The sequence below is a fragment of the Ovis aries genome, chromosome 9 (assembly GCF_016772045.2).
Source record: "Ovis aries strain OAR_USU_Benz2616 breed Rambouillet chromosome 9, ARS-UI_Ramb_v3.0, whole genome shotgun sequence".
Taxonomy (NCBI): domain Eukaryota; kingdom Metazoa; phylum Chordata; class Mammalia; order Artiodactyla; family Bovidae; genus Ovis; species Ovis aries.
The window spans coordinates 13,498,315-13,519,458 of NC_056062.1; the positions used below are offsets into that span (position 1 = coordinate 13,498,315).

The following is a 21,144-nucleotide window of genomic DNA, read 5'->3' on the forward strand; positions in this document are numbered from 1 at the left end:
GCCGTACAGGTCCCCCATCAGCCGGCTCCAACTGCCAGGTGAGCGGCGGGTGGGCGCGAGCGGGCCCGGGGTCGCGCGCGGGCTTTCCTGCTCACGCTGTCGCCTTCCTGTGCAGCCCGAGCGCAGCGCCATGTACGCCGTGTACAAGCAGGCGCATCCGCCCACCGGCCTGGAGTTCTCCATGTACTGCAACTTCTTTAACAACAGCGAGCGCAACCTCGTGGTAGCCGGGACCTCGCAGCTCTATGTATACCGCCTCAACCGGGACTCCGAGGTAGGCAGGCCCGCTGGGGCCGCTGCGCCCCGCGGCGAGGGGTGCCCGGGACCGAGGCTGAGCGGGCCGACGGCGCCGCGCTTGGTCATGCCTAGGAACCACGTTCCTCGACCTGGTCACTCTCTGTTGGGCTCGGCGGCCTACCCTGGGCGTCTCATTTGCTCTTTAGTTTTTTTTCAACAAATCGCATGAACATGTACCGTGTGCTCGGTTTTAGCGATACGGTAGAGAACAAAACCCGCACACACTTGGAGCAGGAGGACACCTACTGACTAAATACACGCGTGAGAACACACACCTGTGGACACCCTGCAGGAACAGCGAAGGAAATAGATGAGGGCTGAGGGATCAGAGGAGCCTCCTTTAGACAGACTAGGCATTCGTTGGGGGAAGAACATTCATGGCAAAGGGAACAAGGCTGGGTGTAGGGTGGGTTGGAGGTCAGTAAAGTGTGATGAATCCCTCGGTGGGGGAAACACCGGGGGTGCTCTGATTACCCGAGGCGTGAGGGTTTTGGTGGTGAGGGGTGACTTCTTGCAAGAAGCATCTTCACATCTGTTCTTGAAAGGGGAGTAGGAGCCAGATGCAAGGATGGGGAGGGGTGGGTTCCAGGCAGATGCAAGGCCAGTGTGCCGGCCAGAAGCATCTGAGGGCTGGCAGGGTTGGACTGGGGTGCAGAGTGGAAGTGGGGCTGGAAGGGTTGTCCTCCGCAGGGCAGGGTTCTGAGTAAGGGATGGGGCAGCAGGGAGGAGGCCCCCTTCCCGAGCACTTACTTCAGGACACTAGTGTTTGTTTTGTGTTAAATGTGCGTACTGCTGCACTGATCCACACGTGGTGAAGCAAGCAAGATACAGAAGAATGTATGAGAGGTTAGTGACTGTGTCAGTAAATAGTCTTAGTTTAAGCTTTTGTGATACAGCAGTTTTGAGATCAGCATTTGGCTTTTGCGAACATTTCAGTCCAAATGGAAAACGAATTTTTGCAAATAAATACATGTGTCTCTACGTCTCTACATTGAATGAGAGCGTCTTTGTCATACTGTATCTGACACTGGCTTTCAGTCAACTTTGAGGGACAAATGGAATGTTTTTACATCTGTATATGTTTTACACGTGGATTCACAGCCCCTTAGCGATCACTCACTTGTCTTTCTAGGGGTCATCTGTTACGAGCCTGTTTTGTGTGGGCGTCTTGGGAGGGGTTGGTGAGCTGCCCTCATGGCTGTGGTTCTGTGGGTGGGGGGCCACACGCTGCCAGTGCAGCACACGCTGGAGGCCACAGTGCCCATGCACACCACCAGGACGGGATGGGGAGTGGGGAGCCAGGCGAGGTCTAAAGTCACCTCCTTGGAAAGGTGAGATTTGAGTGGGTGAGGAGGAGCTGATGGGGAGAGCCTTGTAGGTGTGGGGAGAAGAGCTTTGAGGCGGAGTGAAGGTGCCAGGGCAGTAGGGAGGGAAGAGTGGCTGGTCGGGGCTCGAAAGGCTGGATCGGGGCATCAGCAGGGCAGCCGTGAGGGCAGTCTTGGGAGCTGAGTGTTGACCTGAGGCCAATGGTGAGTTAAGGTTTGGGCAGAGGAGTGAGCTGATCTGACCCTTGTGTCCTGGGGTTACTGTGGCTGCGACAAGTTGAAGGCGACTGGGCTGGGTGGTCGTTGGTGGGGCAAGCAGGCACGATAGACAGGATGTGGGGCGTGCAAGGGAGCAGAGCTGTGGGCCGTGCAGAGGCTTTGCCAGAGTTGGGTTTCGGGCCAGACTAACCCTGCAGGTGAAGTGGCTGGCACCTGCCAGGGAGATGGTTGCGGGGTGGGGGGCTTGGGGGCTGGAGTGCACTTTGGACGTTGTCGGAGTATGTGTTGCTGTTAGCAACTTGAAGCAGCTGCCGGCGCCTCAGTGTCTGTAGTCAGGAAGCCGGGAGCTCCGCCGTCTGCAGGCCCCACAGGGGTATGGTTTCTGCCCTCTCTCGCCTCAGTGTCTGTAGTCAGGAAGCCGGGAGCTCCGCCGTCTGCAGGCCCCACAGGGGTATGGTTTCTGCCCTCTCTCGATGCATGCATGCAGCTACTGCAGAAAGCATCCGTCCTTGCGTTGCGGCCTCCCCCAGGACAAGGGCTGAGAGACCCGCCAGACTGGAAGCCGTGGAGTCTTTCGTGACCCAATCTGGATGCTGGGCCCTGTGTTTCTGAGCCTCAGATGGGTCCCGAGACCTGGACGCACTTGGCGACCCTGACGCGGAAGCCTAGCGTCAGGTGGGATGTGGGCTGGTGAGGCCAGGAGCCCAGAGCAGGAGAGTTAGCACCAGTGGACAGAGACAACTCCATGGGGGAGATCTGTGCAAAGGGAAGGGAAGGAACAGAGCAGGAACTGGTAGGAAAAGCAGGGTTTTGTGAGGTGAGTGAGGGCGCATTAATGCTCTGAAGGAAAGGAGCACAGGGAAGCCCCCATGTGGAGCCCACCGAGGCCCTCAGAGGCCCTGCACACCTTTCAAGAGCTGTGAAGAATCCCACAGAAGGCCCTCGGCAGACCAGATGCGGCTGCTGGGCCTGAGTCAGGTGTTTGCTCCGCAGCCTTTCAGTGTAGGGCAGCCTCCAGCTCCTGGACAGAGCACAGAGTGTAGTGGCGGAATGGAGCATGGCGCCTGGGTGGAGGCCTCGGTGGCTGAGCTCATCGGGGACCAGCCTAGTCACTGCTGCAGGACAGCTTGCCTGGAGCCCCAGACACGCTGTCACCAGGGTGGCGCAGTCCTGAGGGCAGCCAGGAGCCAGGACAGCGCCACAGGGACCATGCGGACGGACGCCCAGCCTGGGCCCGGTCTGTGTGACGAGAAGGGCCCGTCTCCTCTCTCTCCACGGGGCTAGCCTGGTGTCTGACCGGCGGCCTCGCTGTGGCTGAGCTTCCTGGGCGGTGAGACGAGGCCAGGGCCAGACCACTCGGGGGGCTCTTCTTCCCTTTTGAGGCTCCTGTCCTTCAGAGCAGCCCCCAGCTGGGATGAAGAGAGGATGGTGAGCCCCACGGGGCCATGTGCAGTCTCCGCCAGGGAGCCAGGTGCACGGGCAGGGTCTGCAGGGTGGCGGCAGGGGAGGGAGAGGGTCCCGAGCAGGTGGTGGGCCTGGCGCTGGGTGTGCGCCTGGCTCGGGTCCTGGGCCGGCAGTCCCCAGACAGCGGACAGCGGCCGGGGCAGGGAAGCTGTGTGTGGGAAGCGGGTGAGTGCTGGCCTGGGGCAGCTGTGACCTTTGAGAGGAAAAGAAATGTAGGAAATGTAGGGCACTTCCCTAAAATTAATGACCGTCCCAAGTAAATAGAAAAGGCGTCACGGACGGGAAGCCTCAACATTGTAGAGATGTCACCCCCACCCCCACCCGTGCAAATTAATCCAAAATTGTGTCCTTTTTCTCAAAGTTGCAATAAAGTTTCTCAACAGTTTTATTTATCTTGATTCTCAGATTTACTCCTCAGATGGAGGAGCCAAAAATCAAGAATGTATAATTTTAGAGATGAACAAGGTGGAGCACTTGCCCTAGAGGGTTGTCTGGAGGTGTGTGTGTGTGTGTGTGTGTGTGTGTGTGTGTGTGAGCTGAATTATTAGCCACAGAAGGACAAATTTATAAGTCCCTCTGGGGGACTTCCATGGTGGTTCCACTGCAGCGAGTTCCCTGGTTGGGGAACCGTCTCCACGTGCTGTGTGGCCGAAAAAGAGTTACTTTTGAACTGACCTTTTTGTCGTGAAACGTCCCTCTTTAATACTTTTTGCCTTAAGATCTACTTTGTCTAGTAGTAACTTGGCTACCCCAGTTTTTTGTTTGTTTGTTTTCTTAAGTCTGTGTTGTTATGTTTAAAGTGAATCAATAGCAAATAGTTGGGTGGTGTTTATTATTCTGACGGTTTTTGTTGTCTTTTGGCCTGAGTGGTATTTATTCTGTCATGAATGGCTCTGATCTGGTCCAGTTATTTGAGGTATTTTCTTGTGTAGTTGGGTTGTTATCACCATCTTGCATCTTGCTATTCTTTTATTTGTTGTTTTGGATTGATTGGCTATTTTATTTCATTTGATCTCTTCAGGAAATATTTTATTTGTTCACTTATTTTTAGTTTTATTTATTTGGGTATGCTGGGTCTCAGTTGTGGCATGTGGGACCAAGATCAAATCTGGCCCTCGGGCATTGGAAGCATGGGGTCTTAGCTACTTACTGGGTCACCAGGGGAGTCCCTGATTTCATCTTGACTTCTGGTTGTGCATTTTGTCTTACTCTCTAATGGGTCACATTTGAGGTCACAGCAGTCTCTGGCTGGAGGGAGCCTCCCCAGACAGCCTAGAATCCTTGAAACCCTTCACCGTCTTTCCCTGCTCACTGTGTTCTGTTGTCACAGGCTTGCTCCTGCAGAATGTTATATTGTTGTTAGCATTTTGGTTTTACATAAATTCAGACTCTCAGAAAAGCTGCATAAGCACCAGAATTTCCTGCATACTCTCGTCTACAATCCTGAACAGGTTGCTGTATCTCTGGCTTTTTCCCTGGGCCTGGAGGATCCCCTTGGCTTTTCCCAGAGGTCACCACATCTGTGCATCCAGGCAACACCACAGTCCCTGCTGGGACCACAGGCCCGTGCGAGTCCAGGCCTTGTCAGATCCTTGGTGTGGTCCTGGGTGCTGGTGTCGGTGGCTTGGAGAGGTGGGTGGCCAGCCAGCCTCCCCACTGTGACACGGACTCGAGGTGGAAGGTGCCGTCTGGTGCTCAGACCTTCCTCTGTGCTTGGCGTCTGTGGGGTGGCGGGGCGGCTGGGGTGCACCTCGCTCACCCTCTCCCCACCTCCAGGTGCACCTGCCTCCCTCCCCCCAGGCCTTCCTTCATCATCACACAGTTCAGCAGTTCACACTCTGTGCAGGACGCTGTCGTCTTTTTTTGTCATCTGGGGTCTTCAGCCCGAAGAGCTTCCTTTGGTAATTGTTGAAGAGTGTTTCTGATGTTGATGATCTTGGTCCACTTTGGTTTGTCTGAAAATGTTTTTATTTCCACTTCCTTTCTGAGGGATGTTTTCATTGGGTTTACAATTCTAAGCTGACTGTTTTCTTCTTTCATCACTTTAAAGACCGCCTCTGGCTCCTATAGTCAATTGTAATGAAGGTAGCATCTCTGTTCTCCTTGGACTGCTTCTATGGTACTTGTCTCTGTCTTTGATTTTCTGTCTTTCAGCTGCGACGTGCTTGGCTGTAGTTTTGTTTGTGTTTGTCCTGCTTTGGGACTTGCTGTCCTTGAGTCTGTAGGCTGACGCTTCTCATCAGGATATTTTGGTTATGTCTTCAGTTCGAGGTTCTGTCCTTTTCCTCCCTCTACCTTCTAAATTGCCAGTGGTGTGTTAGACTATTTAATTATGTCCATGTGTGTCTTAAAATTAGTTATATTTTCCCTCTGTGTCTTGTTATTGCCCAGAGTGGCAGTCAGTCTGCATCTTGGCCCTGTGTCTGGCCAAGGGGGATGGTGTCCTGGGTTGACCCATTGCTGAGGGCGACTTTCATGTCCAGTTCAAGTGCGACCCTGCTAGAGACCTGCCGGGGATGACTTTTCCTGGATTAAGGAAGTTGTATTCTGGGTCAGCAAGGGGTTTCTCTCATGAATGGGTCTCGTCTGTTATCAAGTGCTCAAGATAGTCACTGAAAACAGTAGATGGTTTTTCTCCCTGCTTGAGAGCAGTGGGCTGTAGCGAGGGGCGTTCCCGGGATGCAGCTCAGTGGTGGTGTGGCCGCATCCCCTCACCAGGGTCCTGCGCCCCGGGCCCGCCTGGAGGACGCAGATGGGGTGAGGCCACGGCCCCACTAGGGTCACTGGCACAACCAGCTGTGCTCAGCAGAGCTGGGGTTCCTTCTTCCCAGCAAGCACGTGTCATCGCTGGCTGGCCCAGGGTGAGTCTGAGTGGTTGTTTTGGGGGGCACATACAGTGCTGTCCAGCCTTCGACCCTGAGAGCCCCAGTGTTGGGAGAGCTGGGGGCGCTTCCTGCTGGCTGGTCCCCTGCTCCCCATTGAGGGCTCTTGGCTATAGGGCCAGTTGTGGGTAAGGTGGGCCCCTCACAGTTCTTTCCTTCTTCCTCCCTCCTCCAGGCACCGACCAAAAATGACAGGAGCACAGGTGAGTGATGAGCTCAGGGTGGCTGCCCAGCTGTGAGCCCTGGGGTGGGGGCTGGACGTGGGCCCCAGGCCCTGTCCACTTTCTCTCCACAGACGGGAAGGCCCACCGGGAGCACCGGGAAAAGCTGGAGCTGGTGGCTTCCTTCTCCTTCTTTGGCAACGTCATGTCCATGGCCAGTGTGCAGCTGGCTGGTGCCAAGCGGGATGCCCTGCTCTTGAGCTTCAAGGATGCCAAGGTGGGGCGGGGGCAGGGTGGGCAGGGGTGGGATCTGGGGGCTCTAGGGGGCGGGCCCCATTCTGACCTGCTGCCCCCAGCTGTCGGTGGTGGAGTACGACCCGGGCACCCACGACCTCAAGACCCTGTCTCTGCACTACTTCGAGGAGCCTGAGCTGCGGGTAGGGCTCACCTCCCCACCCCCAAGCCAGCCCCATGTTTCAGGGTGGGGGGGCGCTCCTGCCTGACGCCCCTCTCCTGCAGGACGGCTTCGTGCAGAACGTGCACACGCCCCGGGTGCGTGTGGACCCCGACGGGCGCTGCGCGGCCATGCTCATCTACGGCACACGGCTGGTGGTCCTGCCCTTCCGCAGGGAGAGCCTGGCCGAGGAGCACGAGGGGCTCGTGGGGGAGGGGTGAGTGCGGGGGCGGGGTGGAGGCCCCAAGTAGCCCAGCTCCGCCACCCCATGCTGCCCCCACTGACGCCTGCTGCCCCTAGGCAGAGGTCCAGCTTCCTGCCCAGCTACATCATCGACGTGCGGGCCCTGGACGAGAAGCTTCTCAACATCGTCGACCTGCAGTTCCTGCACGGCTACTATGAGCCCACCCTGCTCATCCTGTTTGAGCCCAACCAGACGTGGCCTGGGTGAGGGCCTGCGGCCTGGCTGTGCACAGGGCTTGCTGCGGGGGAGGAGCCTGGCTGGCCTCCAGGGGAGCGGGCCTGCTGTGCCATCCCGCGCTGACTCCTCTTGGCCCCCAGGCGGGTAGCCGTGCGGCAGGACACATGCTCCATCGTGGCCATCTCCCTGAACATCACGCAGAAGGTGCACCCCGTCATCTGGTCCCTCACCAGCCTGCCCTTCGACTGCACCCAGGCCCTGGCGGTGCCCAAGCCCATAGGTGAGAGGGGCCTGGGCCGGGTTGGGGTGGGGTGTGTAGAGCGTGCTGGGCCCTCCCACCAGCGTGTCTGTTCCAGGCGGGGTGGTGATCTTCGCGGTCAACTCGCTGCTGTACCTGAACCAGAGCGTCCCTCCCTACGGTGTGGCTCTCAACAGCCTCACCACCGGCACCACTGCCTTTCCCCTGCGTGAGTGCTGGGGAGCAGGGCCCAGGGCGGCGGGGGCTGCTGCTGGGCCTGGCTGACCACCCCTGCCCACAGGCACCCAGGAAGGTGTGCGGATCACCCTGGACTGTGCTCAGGCGGCCTTCATCTCCTATGACAAGATGGTCATCTCCCTCAAGGGCGGTGAGATGTGAGTCCGCGCTCCGGGGCCCGTCCTCCCTGGCGCGGCAGTGGTGCCCCGCACCAGCTGAGTGCCCCCCCACCCTCCCGCCCCGGCAGCTACGTGCTGACGCTCATCACGGATGGCATGCGCAGTGTCCGGGCCTTCCACTTCGACAAGGCTGCCGCCAGCGTCCTCACCACCAGTGTGAGTGGGGTCTCGGAGGGCGGCCCCGGGCCCCGGGCCCCAGGCCGGGCCAGCCGCACCCTCACCCGTCCCCATGGTCACCACCCCCAGATGGTCACCATGGAGCCTGGGTATCTGTTCCTCGGCTCTCGTCTCGGCAACTCGCTGCTCCTCAAGTACACGGAGAAGCTGCAGGAGCCCCCAGCCAGTACCACCCGTGAGGCTGCCGACAAGGTGAGTGCGGGCCCGTGGGGATGCAGCCCCTGCAGGCAGCCTCCGGGGTGCTCAGTCCCTACTCCTCCCACCTCACAGGAAGAGCCGCCCTCCAAGAAGAAGCGTGTGGACGCCACCACGGGCTGGTCAGGTGAGGGCTGGTCGGGTGCGGGCTGAGCGTCAGGTGCGGGCTGGTCGGGTGAGGGACTGGTCGAGTTTGGAAGGGCTGAGCTTCAGGCTGGTTGGTTGAGGGGCTGGTCGGGTGCAGGAGGGCTGAGCGTCAGGCTTGTCGGGTGAGGGGCTGGTCGTGTGTGGGAGGGCTGAGCGTCAGGCTGGTCAGGTGCGGGCTGGTTGGATGCAGGAGGGCTGACTGTCGGGCTGGTCGGGTGCGGGCTGGTCGGGTGCGGGAGGGTGAGCGTCAGGCTGGTCAGGTGTGGGCCAGCAGGTGGGCTCAGGTGGGCTCTTGTCATGCTCCAGGGGGCAAGTCAGTGCCGCAGGACGAGGTGGACGAGATTGAAGTGTACGGCAGTGAGGCGCAGTCAGGCACACAGCTGGCCACGTACTCCTTTGAGGTGAGGTGGGGCTCAGAGTGGTTGCCCGGTCCTGGCCAGCCTGCTGCCTGACCACTGCCGTGCCCACAGGTGTGTGACAGCATCCTCAACATCGGACCCTGTGCCAACGCTGCCATGGGCGAGCCCGCCTTCCTCTCTGAAGAGGTGCCCGCTGGGGGCACAGGGCAGGGTGGGGTGGGCTGCACAGCAGAGGTCCGGCCCTCACCCCCGTCCCTGCCCCCCATAGTTTCAGAACAGTCCGGAGCCAGACCTGGAGATCGTGGTGTGCTCTGGCTATGGCAAGAACGGGGCCCTGTCCGTGCTGCAGGTGAGGGGCGGCGAGGGGGCGCCTCCTGGTGGGGCCTGGGTGGGCTGCTGACCCCCGCCTGTCTTTCCAGAAGAGCATCCGGCCCCAGGTGGTGACGACCTTTGAGCTCCCTGGCTGCTATGACATGTGGACAGTCATTGCCCCCGTGCGTAAGGAGCAGGTGTGTGTGCCCAGGTTGGCGACATCCAGCTGGCGATGCTGGCCTGCGCCTGGCCTGTTGGGGGTGCCCACGGGCCGCAGGGCCCGGGATCCAGCTCTGTGCCTCTCAGGCTTGCTGCTCAGGCGGCATGGGCTGGGCCAGGAATCCCTGCCCTCTTCTGCCTTCACAGGAGGAGACCCTCAAGGGGGAGGGCACGGAGCCAGAGCCTGGTGCTCCTGAGGCCGAGGATGACGGGCGGAGACACGGGTTCCTCATTCTTAGCCGGGAAGACTCTACCATGGTGAGGCGCCCGGAGCCCGGGTTGGGGCCCTTCTGTGAGCAGGGCCCCTCACCCACCGCTGCCCACAGATCCTGCAGACGGGGCAGGAGATCATGGAGCTGGACGCCAGCGGCTTTGCCACGCAGGGCCCCACGGTCTTCGCTGGCAACATCGGGGACAATCGTTACATCGTGCAGGTGTCGCCACTCGGCATCCGCCTGCTGGAAGGAGGTGGGCCAGGCCTCGGGCGGGTGGACCCGGGCCCGGGGCCGGCGCACGCCCTTGCCCAGGGCTGACTGGGCTGTGTCCGCAGTGAACCAGCTGCACTTCATCCCCGTGGACCTGGGTTCCCCCATCGTGCAGTGTGCCGTGGCCGACCCCTACGTGGTCATCATGAGCGCTGAGGGCCACGTCACCATGTTCCTGCTCAAGAACGACTCGTACGGGGGCCGCCATCACCGCCTGGCGCTGCACAAGCCGCCCCTGCACCATGTAGGCGCCCTGCTCTGTCCCAGGGCCTGCTGACCCCTGCCCACGTGCCCCCACCCCAGCTGAGTGCTCTCCCTCCCCGCAGCAGTCCAAGGTGATCACACTGTGTGTGTACCGGGACGTCAGCGGCATGTTCACCACTGAGAGCCGTCTGGGTGGAGTCCGCGACGAGCTGGGGGGCCGCGGCGGCCCTGAGGCCGAGGGCCAGGGCGCAGAGACCAGGTGTGTGAGGGCGGGGTGGGTGCAAAGACCAGGTGTGTGAGGGCAGGGCCTGGTGCAGAGATCAGGTGTGCGAGTGTGCAAGGGCGGTGGGGCGGGGAGGGCAGGCCGCGCCCCTGTGCCTATGACCTGTGATGCCTGCCCGCCGCAGCCCCACGGTGGATGACGAGGAGGAGATGCTCTACGGGGACTCCGGCTCCCTCTTCAGCCCCAGCAAGGAGGAGGCGCGCAGGAGCAGTCAGCCACCCGCCGACCGGGACCCCACACCCTTCCGGGCCGAGCCCACCCACTGGTGCCTGCTGGTGCGGGAGAACGGAGCCATGGAGGTGGGTGGCGCCCTGTGCCTGCGCCCCCCAGGCCTGCTGGGCGCCCAACCCCCCGCTGACTGCGCTGCCCCACAGATCTACCAGCTCCCCGACTGGCGGCTCGTGTTCCTGGTGAAGAACTTCCCTGTTGGCCAGCGCGTCCTGGTGGACAGCTCCTTTGGCCAGCCCACCACCCAGGGTGAGGCCCGGAAGGAGGAGGCCACGCGCCAGGGCGAGCTGCCCCTGGTCAAGGAGGTGCTGCTGGTGGCGTTGGGCAGTCGCCAGCGCAGGCCCTACTTGCTGGTGAGTACGCCCGCCTGCCCTCCCCGACCCAGCCTGCCCGTGGGCCCTGCCCCCTGACGTCCCCTGTCCCCAGGTGCACGTGGACCAGGAGCTCCTCATTTATGAGGCCTTCCCCCATGACTCACAGCTCGGCCAGGGGAACCTCAAAGTTCGCTTCAAGAAGGTGCAGTGAGTGGCAGGGCTGGGTGTGGGGGCGGTGAGGCAGGGCTGGGGGCCCCGGCTCTTAACTGCGGCACCCTCAGGTCCCCCACAACATCAACTTCCGGGAGAAGAAGCCAAAGCCATCCAAGAAGAAGGCAGAAGGGGGTAGCACGGAGGAGGGCACGGGGCCCCGAGGCCGCGTGGCACGGTTCCGCTACTTCGAGGACATTTACGGCTACTCCGGGGTAGGCCGGCCGCTCTGCGGAGCAGGGTTGGCGAGCATGGGGCCTCCCCCAGTGTGAGGGGCTTCCTCACACTGTCCGCCCCCAGGTGTTCATCTGCGGTCCCTCGCCCCACTGGCTCCTGGTGACTGGCCGGGGGGCCCTGCGGCTGCACCCCATGGGCATCGACGGCCCCATCGACTCCTTTGCCCCATTCCACAACATCAACTGCCCCCGAGGGTTCCTGTACTTCAACAGACAGGTAGGGAGGCCCCACGAGGCCCGGTCAGGCGTGCCAACCCCCTCCAAGGACAGCTGGGCAGGATCAGGTGCTGGGGCCCAAGAAAGAGGGCCTTAACCCATGGCTGGGAATTGGGGGGCCGTGGTGTGGAGAGTCAGGCTGTCCGGCGGGGGGTGGGAGCCAAGGTCAAGGAGGTGGTGTGGGGCTGATGCTGGGAGGCTTGGGGGGCGGGGAGATCGGCAGTGCAGGCTGTGGCCCACAAGGGCACCAGCCGGCTTCAGTCACTCGTCTGCCCACTGGGCGCCCAGCTCTGCTCAAGGCACCGGCTGACTGGCTGGGATGCTCAGGTACCCTGAGCCTGAGCTTCGTGTCACAAAGATGACAGCAGCGGCCCCATGGGCCACCAAGAATTCGGTATGCACCAGTGCACCTAGGCCTGGGCTGGAGGGGAGCCGCTGGGCCCTGTGCCTGTGTGCAGGTGCTGGCGTGGCGTGCGCGTGGGTGTCCCACCCTGTGCCTGCAGCCTCCAGCACCCCCTGAGCCTGGCCTCAGGCGACACCCATGGCCAGCCCTGGGCAAACCTGGGTGAAGGGACAGGAAGCCCCTGAAGAGCAGGACAGCGGGCCACAGCCTCTGTTGCTGCCCCTGTTCCAGCAGAGCCGAGGGCTGACCTGAGGGAGCCCTCGAGGCCTGGGTTCATCAGCTCGGCCTTCAGTGGGCGCCAGGCCTCTCTCACCCCTGTGCCCACCCAGGGTGAGCTGAGGATCAGCGTTCTGCCCGCCTACTTGTCCTACGACGCCCCGTGGCCTGTTCGGAAGATCCCGCTGCGCTGCACCGCCCACTATGTGGCTTACCATGTGGAGTCCAAGGTCTGTCCCCACTTGGCTAGTGACCCTCGGGGCTGGGGTGGGCTCTGGCTCCTGACACCCTGCTCTCCCCAAGGTGTACGCCGTCGCCACCAGCACCAGCACCCCTTGCACACGTGTTCCACGCATGACGGGCGAGGAGAAGGAGTTTGAGACCATTGAGAGAGGTGCGCGGGGCTCCGCGCGGGGCCTGTCCTGGGGGCCACTCCTCCCTGATGGTCCTCTTCTGTCCTCACAGACGAGCGGTACGTCCACCCTCAGCAGGAGGCCTTCTGCATCCAGCTCATCTCCCCTGTCAGCTGGGAGGCCATCCCCAATGCCAGGTGAGGCTGTGCCTGGGTGGGGCGGGCCGGGGTGGGGCGGGCCGGGACTGGCCCTGACCAGGGCTCCGCCCGCAGAATCGAGCTGGAGGAGTGGGAGCACGTGACCTGCATGAAGACTGTGTCGCTGCGCAGCGAGGAGACCGTATCGGGCCTCAAGGGCTACGTGGCCGCCGGGACCTGCCTCATGCAAGGGGAGGAGGTCACGTGCCGAGGGCGGGTAGGTGGCCAGCGGGGCTTTTGAGGCAGGCAGTGTCCAGCACCCTGACTCAGCCACCCATCTCCTTGGCAGATCCTGATCATGGATGTGATTGAGGTGGTGCCTGAGCCTGGCCAGCCCCTGACCAAGAACAAGTTTAAGGTCCTGTATGAGAAGGAGCAGAAGGGCCCCGTGACCGCCCTGTGCCACTGCAATGGCCACCTGGTGTCGGCCATCGGCCAGAAGGTGTGTGCCCACGCCCCAGTGCCCCCCCTGCCCCCCCCGGGCGCCCCCAGCCACTCACTCCCCCGCCCACCCCCAGATCTTCCTGTGGAGCCTGCGGGCCAGCGAGCTGACGGGCATGGCCTTCATCGACACGCAGCTCTACATACACCAGATGATCAGCGTCAAGAACTTCATCCTGGCCGCGGACGTCATGAAGAGCATCTCGCTGCTGCGCTACCAAGAGGAGAGCAAGACACTGAGCCTCGTGTCCCGGGTGCGGAGAGACCTGTGCTGTGCCACGGGGGCTGGGGGCTGGCGGCTGGCCCAGGCCATCCTGATGCCCGCCTTCCCCGGCCCTCCTGTCGTTAGGATGCCAAGCCCCTGGAAGTGTACAGCGTGGACTTCATGGTGGACAACGCGCAGCTGGGCTTCCTGGGTGAGTGTGGGGGCTGGGGTCCCTGAGATCCTGGGTGTGCACAGGGGCTGACTCGGCTCTGATCCCCAGTGTCCGACCGTGACCGCAACCTCATGGTCTACATGTACCTGCCGGAAGGTGAGTGCTCCCTCCCTCCTCTGCCGGGTGGGGTCAGGCGGGGGCCAGGCGGGCAGTGACCTGAGGTCCCCTGTGGCCCAGCCAAGGAGAGCTTTGGGGGCATGAGGCTGCTGCGCCGGGCGGACTTCCACGTGGGTGCCCACGTGAACACGTTCTGGAGGACCCCGTGCCGGGGGGCTGCTGAGGGGCCCAGCAAGAAGTCCGTCGTGTGGGAGAACAAGCACATCACATGGTTCGGTGAGCGTGGGGCCGGGGTGGGGGCAGCGGGCCGTGGCGGGTCCACTGTGCTCATGCCCTGTCCCCTCAGCCACACTGGACGGCGGCATCGGGCTGCTGCTGCCCATGCAGGAGAAGACCTACCGGCGGCTGCTGATGCTACAGAATGCCCTGACCACCATGCTGCCCCACCACGCTGGCCTCAACCCCCGCGCCTTCCGGTGAGCCCACCCCCAGCCTGACCAGACGCCCCCGGGTCAGCCCAGACCCCTCATGGCCTGTGCCCTCCGCACCCCCCAGGATGCTGCATGTGGATAGGCGCGTCCTGCAGAATGCTGTGCGCAACGTGCTGGATGGGGAGCTGCTCAACCGCTACCTGTACCTGAGCACCATGGAGCGCGGGGAGCTGGCCAAGAAGATCGGCACCACACCCGACATCGTGAGCCACCCCCACCCACCCCCGCCTGCACCCCGCCAGCTCCCCGCCCTCACGCAGCCCTCTCTCCGCAGATCCTGGATGACCTGTTGGAGACGGACCGAGTCACTGCCCACTTCTAGACCCCTGGATACTGCCACTCACCTCACCCCCTTTTTGTACAAAATAAAAACACTTGTTTTCAGAAGAGCGTTGTAATTATTTTGGGGCCCCAGAGCATCCCCTACTCCAACAAATCACAGTCACTTGGCCCTGGCCGGGCGTGTGGTGGGATGAGCTCTATGGTTCTGCCCAGGATGCCTAGGTCTCCAGGTACTTGGACAGCCCCTTGGTGTCAGGCACGATGCCTAGGTAGACCAGAACTCGAACCAGGAGGGCAGTGAGCCGCATCGACAGGGTCTCCAGCCTGTGTGGGGGCATCAGGGGAGGCAGGTAGGTGGGGAGTGGGCCCTGGCTTCCCGTCCTCCAACCCCCACACGCCAGCTCACCTCAGGGCCACTTCAAACTTGAATGTCTCCCAGATGACCCTGATGTGGCGCAGGATGCTGGCACCGTAGATGCTCTGGTACATGGCACCTGCCAGGCGGCTCCAGCCCCGGACCGCGCTGCACAAGAGAGCGTGTGAGGGAGGCCGGTGCGGCCGCCCGCCCCCACCGCCCCAGGCGCACAGCCCTACCTCTTGGCCATGAGGAAGTAGCGGTCCACCGGGGCGCCCAGGGCGTTGTTGATGGCGCGCACGGTGTTGACGTTGCGCAGCACGAGCAGCATGGAGCGCGGCAGGGCCTTGAGCACGGCCATGACCTCCTCGAAGTGCTCGCGGGCCATGTCCTGCATGTAGGCCGCCTCCTCACGGCTCAGCAGGCGCGAGCGCCACAGCTGCCCCAGGCGCACGGGCCGCTGCATGAGCACCTCGGAGAACAGGAGGTAGTCTGGGGGGGCCTGAGCCAGGCTGTGCCCCCTCCGGGCCGCACACCCACCCCCCGGCCTCACCTTGCACTCCCAGCTCGGCTGCGTGCACCTTCATGGCTGCCTCGTCCCTCAGGATGATGGCCCGCCACAACTGGCACAGAGCGAGCCTGTCCCTGCAGGCCCAGCAATAAGTAGGTTGGGGGCGGCGGGGAGGGGGGGGGGTGGCCAGTCAGGGGGCGTGCCCACCCAGCCCACAGACCCAGCTTACTTCTCGTCCAGGAACTGGTAGAGCCCATGGTCCAGCAGCACCAGCTGGGCCTTCCCATCCGGGCCTTTCCGCACCAGAACTGGGGAGGGGTAGGCTCTAGTTCCCTGGTTCTGGGGTGCAGCCCCCAGCACCCCACCCTCAGCCCTGGGGCTCTCCTTACCATTACCGGGGTGGGGGTCAGAGTGGATGAAACCCGTGTAAAAGATCTGTTCAGCAAAAGCCTTGATCAGCTTCTCTGCAATCTGGGCCAAGGACAGGCGGGGGTGGGGATGGGGTCAGACCACACGCCATCACCCCAGACCAGGGCCACACCCTCCAGTCCAGCCCCACAGCCCAGGACACACAGCACTCACATCCTGCACCGCCAGCCCCATGCGCTGGATGGCCTCCACGTCATTGACCTTGCAGCCCTCATAGAACTCCGCTGTCAGCACGCGCTGGGAGAGAACAGGCGTCAGAGCTCCCCTACCCAGGGGCCCCAGCACACCTTACTGGATGTGCCCCTGTGCAGCCGGGCACCACCCAGGGGGGCGCAGCCCACCTTACTGGACGTGCCCCAGTGCACGCGGGGCACCACAACATGGTCGAAGTGTTGCAGCTCCCGTGCACAGCGCTCAGCATTGCGGCCCTCGTTTTCGAAGTCCAGCTCCTGGGCCAGGGTCCCCTTGAGGTCCTGGGGACCATATGGGCAGTTGGGGGTCCAGCCTGGGAGCCGGCCCACCCCAGCCCCCTGCCCCGCGGTACCTGGAGGACCCAGCTGAAGCCGAAGCTGGGGTGCATGAGCTCCACGAGGTGCAGCAGGAGCTCCAGGGTGTGGATGTCGCCGTCAAAACGGTCCCGCAGATCGATGTACTGCACCTGCACGGGAGGCTTCAGGGAGCGCCGGCCGCCAGCACCCCGCGCCCCCCACGTGCCCTGGGGACCCCTCGTACCTTCACGGCCACCACGGTGCCATCATGCAGCCTGGCACGGTGCACCTGGGCCAGGCTCGCTGCAGCAATGGGCTGGTAGTCAAACTCCTGGAAGAGCTCATGGGGCGGGGCCTGGAAGTCTTCAAGGAACAGCTCGTCCACCTGGAAGAACGGGCCTTGAGCAGCGTGGGGGACGCCGTGGGGCCATACTATCCGCTTTGCGACCCGGGGGGCAGGCTCACCTCCCGGAAGCCCCGCGTGAGGGCCCTGTCCTCCAGCACCCGCAGCGTCCTGATGTACTCGGGGGGCAGCAGGTGGTTGAAGGAGCAGAGCCCCTGGCCCAGCTTCACGTACAGGCCCCCATTGCTGATGGCCCCCGCCACCAGGGCGTCAGCCGCCCGCTGATGACATGCAGACATCACCTCCAAGTACCTCGGGCTGTTCTGACCACAGGCAGAGAGGACAGGGATGGGGGCAGGCAGGCCCCTGCTCCCCCCAGGCATGCCCACCCCACAGGCACAGGACGGGCTGGCCAGGACGCAGGTACAAACCTCCTCCACCCCACGTAGGATGATGTTCGTGCACCACCAGTAGTCCAGCGAGATCTGCAGGCCGACCCGCAGAGACCTGCGGGCAGAGGATGCCCTCAGCCCCAGCTGGACCGTGCAGCAGGCACCCCACCAGCGCCTCAGAGGGCTGTGAGCACCTAGGGGACGCCGCGGGGCTCTCGGGACTGCGCAGCCAGCAGGTCCGTCTCAGCTCCTGGGCTGGGCACTAGGCAGCCTGCATGCATGCCACCCCTCGGTCCCTGCACGCAGATGAGGGGTGCCCAGGACAGAAGAGGGCGCAGTCCCTAACGAGCAGACGTGTTCCTTCATTCTTTGATAGCACTTGTTACATAGGAAAGCCCACCCTTGAGCAAAGCCGCTCCGTCTGTGGACACGCTCGCTCAGCCCGTGCACAGCAGCCCGGCCTCCTCTGCACTTGGCTGCGCTCTGTGGACTGGAGCCCCGGGTCGAACCCCAGAGCCGCGGGTGCTCCCCAAGCAGTCTCACAGGCCCCGGCCTTCTGGTGTGGTCTGGGGTCATTGGTCCCTTCTGCAACCCAGGCTGTGGACACGGAAGCCCCGGATCTGGAGAGGGGAGGATCCAAAACCAGGTTCCAGGCCCTCACTGAGCACCACAAACCAGGTCCACCCAGCCACTCCAGCAAAAAGGACTGTCTGAGCACGGCAGGGTGAGCAACGACACAGGTTTCTCTAAACTCCTGGGACCCGAGGGACCTGCCCTCCTTCCTGAGTACTCTGTCCAAAAGCCAACGCAAGGTCTGCACAGAGGCTGACAGTGAGGTGCGGCCAGTAGGGTGAGGTCTATACTCAGGAGGGTGACCTAATAAGTCACTAATTTAGGGACAAGGGCAGCTGGGTGTCTCCCAGGTACAGAAAAGGTTACAGACACAGAAAGAGCGGAAACCCGGAGGACTCGCGTTGAAAATGGAACGGCACATTCACCACTGACAACGGCAAACAGCTGGACTGCATGCGCAGCCCAGAGCAGCAGGCACACTGGCGCCGCGCCAGGGCCCCTGCCCGTCCTGAGGGTGGATGGTTGCAAGGCTGAGCCTGGAGTGACTGTGGTGCCAGTAGGAGTAAAATGCTCAAAGGATGGATCACGTCGGAAGGATTCAAAAATGTCAGAAACAAAATGCTGTACGTTTGAAATTATTTACAATAAAACTGTAGAGATTAAAATAGAGGGTCACAAGTCAGGTGCGGGGGCTCCTACAAACCAAGCCTGAAGAGTTGCAGTAACAAGCCAGCAGTGACACCATGTGTCCGGTACAGGCTGATGCAACCAGGGTTGGGGGAGACACACGGGAGGATAGAGCTCCCTGACAGTGGAACAGCCCTTGGGGGTGGATAGGACGGCTGAGCCAGGAGGACGAGCTCACAGGACAAGCACCAGAAGGGAAGGCGCTAAACCAGCAGCAACGAGAGAGGGCAGGGCACTGGTGTCAAAGTACGAGGGAAGCCGAAGGCCAAACGTGGGACAAACCATGAGCACACATCAGACGTACACACGTCGGGGCTTGGCAAAGCTTTTCTTGTAAAGGTTAGACAGTGAACACTGGGCCTCAGGGGCAGCCTCAGCAGGGGCGGGGGGCGGGGCTGTTCTCCAAGGAGCTCGCTCTACAGCGCAGGCAGCACCTCGGACCTTGCATATGGCACAGGGCCAGGGTGCTGACCCGATGGTGTCATAAGGCCTATCGGCCCGCAGACATGTCAAAGTCATCATATGAGGCAGAATTAATGTGAGCCTGCTCCTGGAGGTTTCCTAAGTGAGGCAGCTGATGCCGGCCAGAAAGGACAACCACAGCATTAAAGTTCAGGGTCTTCGTTCAGTCAGGCCTATGGAGCGCAGCCCCAGCAGAGATTCTGGACACCACAGTCGGGGGCCAGAGGCAAGGGTGTGGGAGCTCTGAGGCGGGGCCGCCCAGACGCCTCCTGGGCACCCCGTTCTCGTGCTGAGTCTAGCTTCACCTTCTTGTAGTAAAAACACCAAAATCAATATGGTATTTTCTGAGCCACCCTAGGAAACTATCAAAACTGAGGGAGGGTGGGGACCACCCCATGTGTAGCCCGTGATTTGAGGGGAGGGAACCCATGGGGACGCTGGGACTCACAGCTGCTGTCAGACGCCCTGGGCAAGGGGGGGTCTGGGGACCGTGCCCTGAGCCTGAGTTTAGCCACGAGAGCCGAGGAGACTCTGAGAGCTGTTCCAGGCTGAAGGAGGCTAGACTCGGGCCCAGATGGATCCTCATGTAGAAAAGGCTGTTACTGGAGAGCCTGGTGACACAGGACGGGGTCTGAGGGTTAGAGGGTCACAATGTATCTGAAGGCTCCCTGATCGTGGCTGTGGAGGAAAATGTCCTTGTTTAGGAAATACTCAAGGTTTCAGGAATGATGGAGCATGTTGATACTTGTCAATGTTTCAAAAATAAAAAAGTATTATTAGTCCAACTTCTTTGGACATTTAAAATTGTGTCCCAAAAAAACAAAAACAAAACCCCACAGGGTTTGTAAAGTTAAAATTAAGTAAGAGGTGGGGTCAGAAACCACCCTCAAGCACCCCAGACCCGTGAGCGGGCCTGGCACACGCGCTGTGTCCCAGTCCTCCTGCCACAGCACGAAGAGCCTGCCATCCTCGGGCGAGCCAGGCCCGACTTCCTGGGCTCCTGCCAGCACACTGCAGGCTCCTGGGTCTCCAGGGGCCCCGTGGTTGCCCTGCACCCACCAGGGCTTGGCCAGGCCCACCCATTCTGGCAACTGTCAGGGCTGAGAACTGAGGAGGCCACGCAGCTGGTGGGGAAGGTAACCTCTCTAGCGCCACTCCACTCAGTCCCAGCTTGGCTTCTGAAAATTGGCTGTGAAAGCCCCCTGAAGGAGGGAAGAGGAGCGGGCGGGCGCGCCAAGCCTGCATGCAGGGGACAGCAGCATGTTCGAGCTGGAAGGGGAAATGGCCCGGACCCGCTGAGGCCACGGGACGGGCCCTGCCATGCTGCGGGCCGCAAGGGGAGAGCTGACCCTGCCCACCCCTGGGCTGTGGAGCCTGAACCCTGCAGGACACAGAGGCCGCTGCCTGGAACCTGCTCAGGAGGGCAGCCAGGAGTTCCAGGCAGACCCACAGGTGGGAGGAAGTGAGGTGCTCGCCTGTCCACCCACCCGCAGCTGCCGCTGGGGTAAATCTCAACGAAGCGGCAGCCAAACGTCCTTGTCCTAGGCATCCTGATTCTCCACTGGGCCCCAAACTGGGCCGCCCAAGGGCTGGGGGCTCAGAGCTGGCGGAGCAGGACAGCCGCAGCGGCCTCCTCACACAAGGCCACGCAGGAGCCGCCTCGGGCCATCGCCTCCCGGCCCCTCGGCAGGGCGGGGTGGGCTGAGGTCTCCCACTACAGGAGCTGGCTCTCAGGCCTCTGTGTGCAGCAGGCTCGGACCTAGCTGGAGCAGGATGCCTGCCCAGGCTTCTCAGAAGGAAGACCGCCTGCACCGCCCCCAGAACCCTGCCTGGGAGATGCAAGAACTCCAGTGACCAGCACGGCGTGGTGCTGGTCCAGGCGACTGCTAGTGGAGGCAAGAAGCCCGCCCCCCATGACCCCAAGCTCTCCTTGGGAGAGCAGGGGCGGCCAGAAGGAAGACAAGGCAACGGCCAGAGGGGGGTCTGTGGGGGCCACACCCTGTGCAGACAGCTTGTTCCCGCGGTACTCAGTCGTCCCCAGGGCAGAACAGCGCCCCGGGGAGGCAGCGTCAAAGAGCGCCCAGCAGAACCCTGCAGCCCCAGCCCCCGATGCAGCTGTGCCCGCCCTACCTGCTGAAGCGCCCAACGCCGTCCACCACCAGCCGCATCCGCCTCCTCTCCTGGGCTCCCGCTGTCAGGTACCGCACCCCGAGCAGCAGGGGTGCCCCCAGGGCCGCAGCCAACAGCGCCTTCCTCCACAGGGGCTGGGGCCTCGGGGGCCTGCAGGGACACGGCGCGCGGCCCAGTCACCCGGGCGGCTCCGCCCTGGCCAAGGCCGCAGGCGCTGCAGCTGCACTAGGACCTCAGCAGGCGGCACCGACTTCGGGTGCTTGACCTGCAGGCCCAGGTCACCCCACTGAGGCCCCCCGACGCCCAGACCCCATGTGGGCTCCATCCTGCCACTGTCCACCCAGGCCTTGGACCCTCCAGCCCCCACCCTCGCTGCCCCCTGGTCTCCAACAGGCGTGCCCCCCAACCACTCTTAGCCCACAGCCCCTACCAGGT

The 21,144-nt window shown here is 62.3% G+C and overlaps 2 protein-coding genes across 14 annotated transcripts in view; one reads left to right on the top strand and one right to left on the bottom strand.

Moving 5' to 3' along the window:
- On the top strand, positions 1 to 14,455 carry CPSF1 (cleavage and polyadenylation specific factor 1). Of its 5 annotated transcripts, none has more exons than XM_027973326.2 (38): positions 1 to 38; positions 116 to 274; positions 6,363 to 6,390; positions 6,459 to 6,625; positions 6,705 to 6,785; positions 6,868 to 7,019; positions 7,103 to 7,249; positions 7,364 to 7,503; positions 7,580 to 7,690; positions 7,763 to 7,856; positions 7,946 to 8,033; positions 8,124 to 8,246; positions 8,325 to 8,376; positions 8,703 to 8,797; positions 8,867 to 8,941; positions 9,024 to 9,104; positions 9,175 to 9,264; positions 9,434 to 9,544; positions 9,613 to 9,754; positions 9,837 to 10,015; positions 10,098 to 10,234; positions 10,383 to 10,557; positions 10,633 to 10,839; positions 10,913 to 11,002; positions 11,082 to 11,225; positions 11,311 to 11,463; positions 12,195 to 12,311; positions 12,385 to 12,475; positions 12,547 to 12,631; positions 12,707 to 12,848; positions 12,921 to 13,073; positions 13,150 to 13,326; positions 13,422 to 13,488; positions 13,558 to 13,605; positions 13,687 to 13,842; positions 13,913 to 14,042; positions 14,122 to 14,260; positions 14,332 to 14,444. In XM_027973326.2, the coding sequence occupies exons 2-38, from the start codon at positions 131 to 133 to the stop codon at positions 14,377 to 14,379; spliced, it is 4,359 nt and encodes a 1,452-aa protein (XP_027829127.1). In that variant the 5' UTR covers positions 1 to 38; positions 116 to 130; the 3' UTR covers positions 14,380 to 14,444. The 5 variants fall into 5 exon arrangements, with proteins under 5 accessions (XP_027829127.1, XP_042109792.1, XP_027829128.1 ...); XM_042253858.1 differs by having other exon boundaries at positions 10,101 to 10,234; XM_027973327.2 differs by having other exon boundaries at positions 6,483 to 6,625.
- The window catches only part of ADCK5 (aarF domain containing kinase 5), a 13,647-nt gene continuing 6,935 nt past the window's right edge, over positions 14,433 to 21,144 (bottom strand). For 4 of the 9 annotated variants that reach the window (XM_027973365.3, XM_060393595.1, XM_027973364.3 and 1 more), the window contains 13 exons: positions 20,710 to 20,859; positions 16,897 to 16,972; positions 16,588 to 16,788; positions 16,367 to 16,507; positions 16,179 to 16,292; positions 15,976 to 16,107; positions 15,788 to 15,871; positions 15,595 to 15,676; positions 15,435 to 15,513; positions 15,248 to 15,339; positions 14,934 to 15,186; positions 14,746 to 14,862; positions 14,433 to 14,663 (listed from right to left, as the gene is read on the bottom strand). In XM_027973365.3, coding sequence (XP_027829166.1) covers positions 14,558 to 14,663; positions 14,746 to 14,862; positions 14,934 to 15,186; positions 15,248 to 15,339; positions 15,435 to 15,513; positions 15,595 to 15,676; positions 15,788 to 15,871; positions 15,976 to 16,107; positions 16,179 to 16,292; positions 16,367 to 16,507; positions 16,588 to 16,788; positions 16,897 to 16,972; positions 20,710 to 20,859 — 1,627 coding nt within the window. In that variant the 3' untranslated portion in view covers positions 14,433 to 14,557. Of the gene's footprint in view, positions 14,664 to 14,745; positions 14,863 to 14,933; positions 15,197 to 15,247; positions 15,340 to 15,434; positions 15,514 to 15,594; positions 15,677 to 15,787; positions 15,872 to 15,975; positions 16,108 to 16,178; positions 16,293 to 16,366; positions 16,508 to 16,587; positions 16,789 to 16,896; positions 16,973 to 17,257; positions 17,478 to 20,709; positions 20,860 to 21,144 lie in introns of those variants that run through there. The other 5 variants (XM_027973366.3, XM_060393594.1, XM_060393591.1 and 2 more) reach the window with 5 other exon arrangements.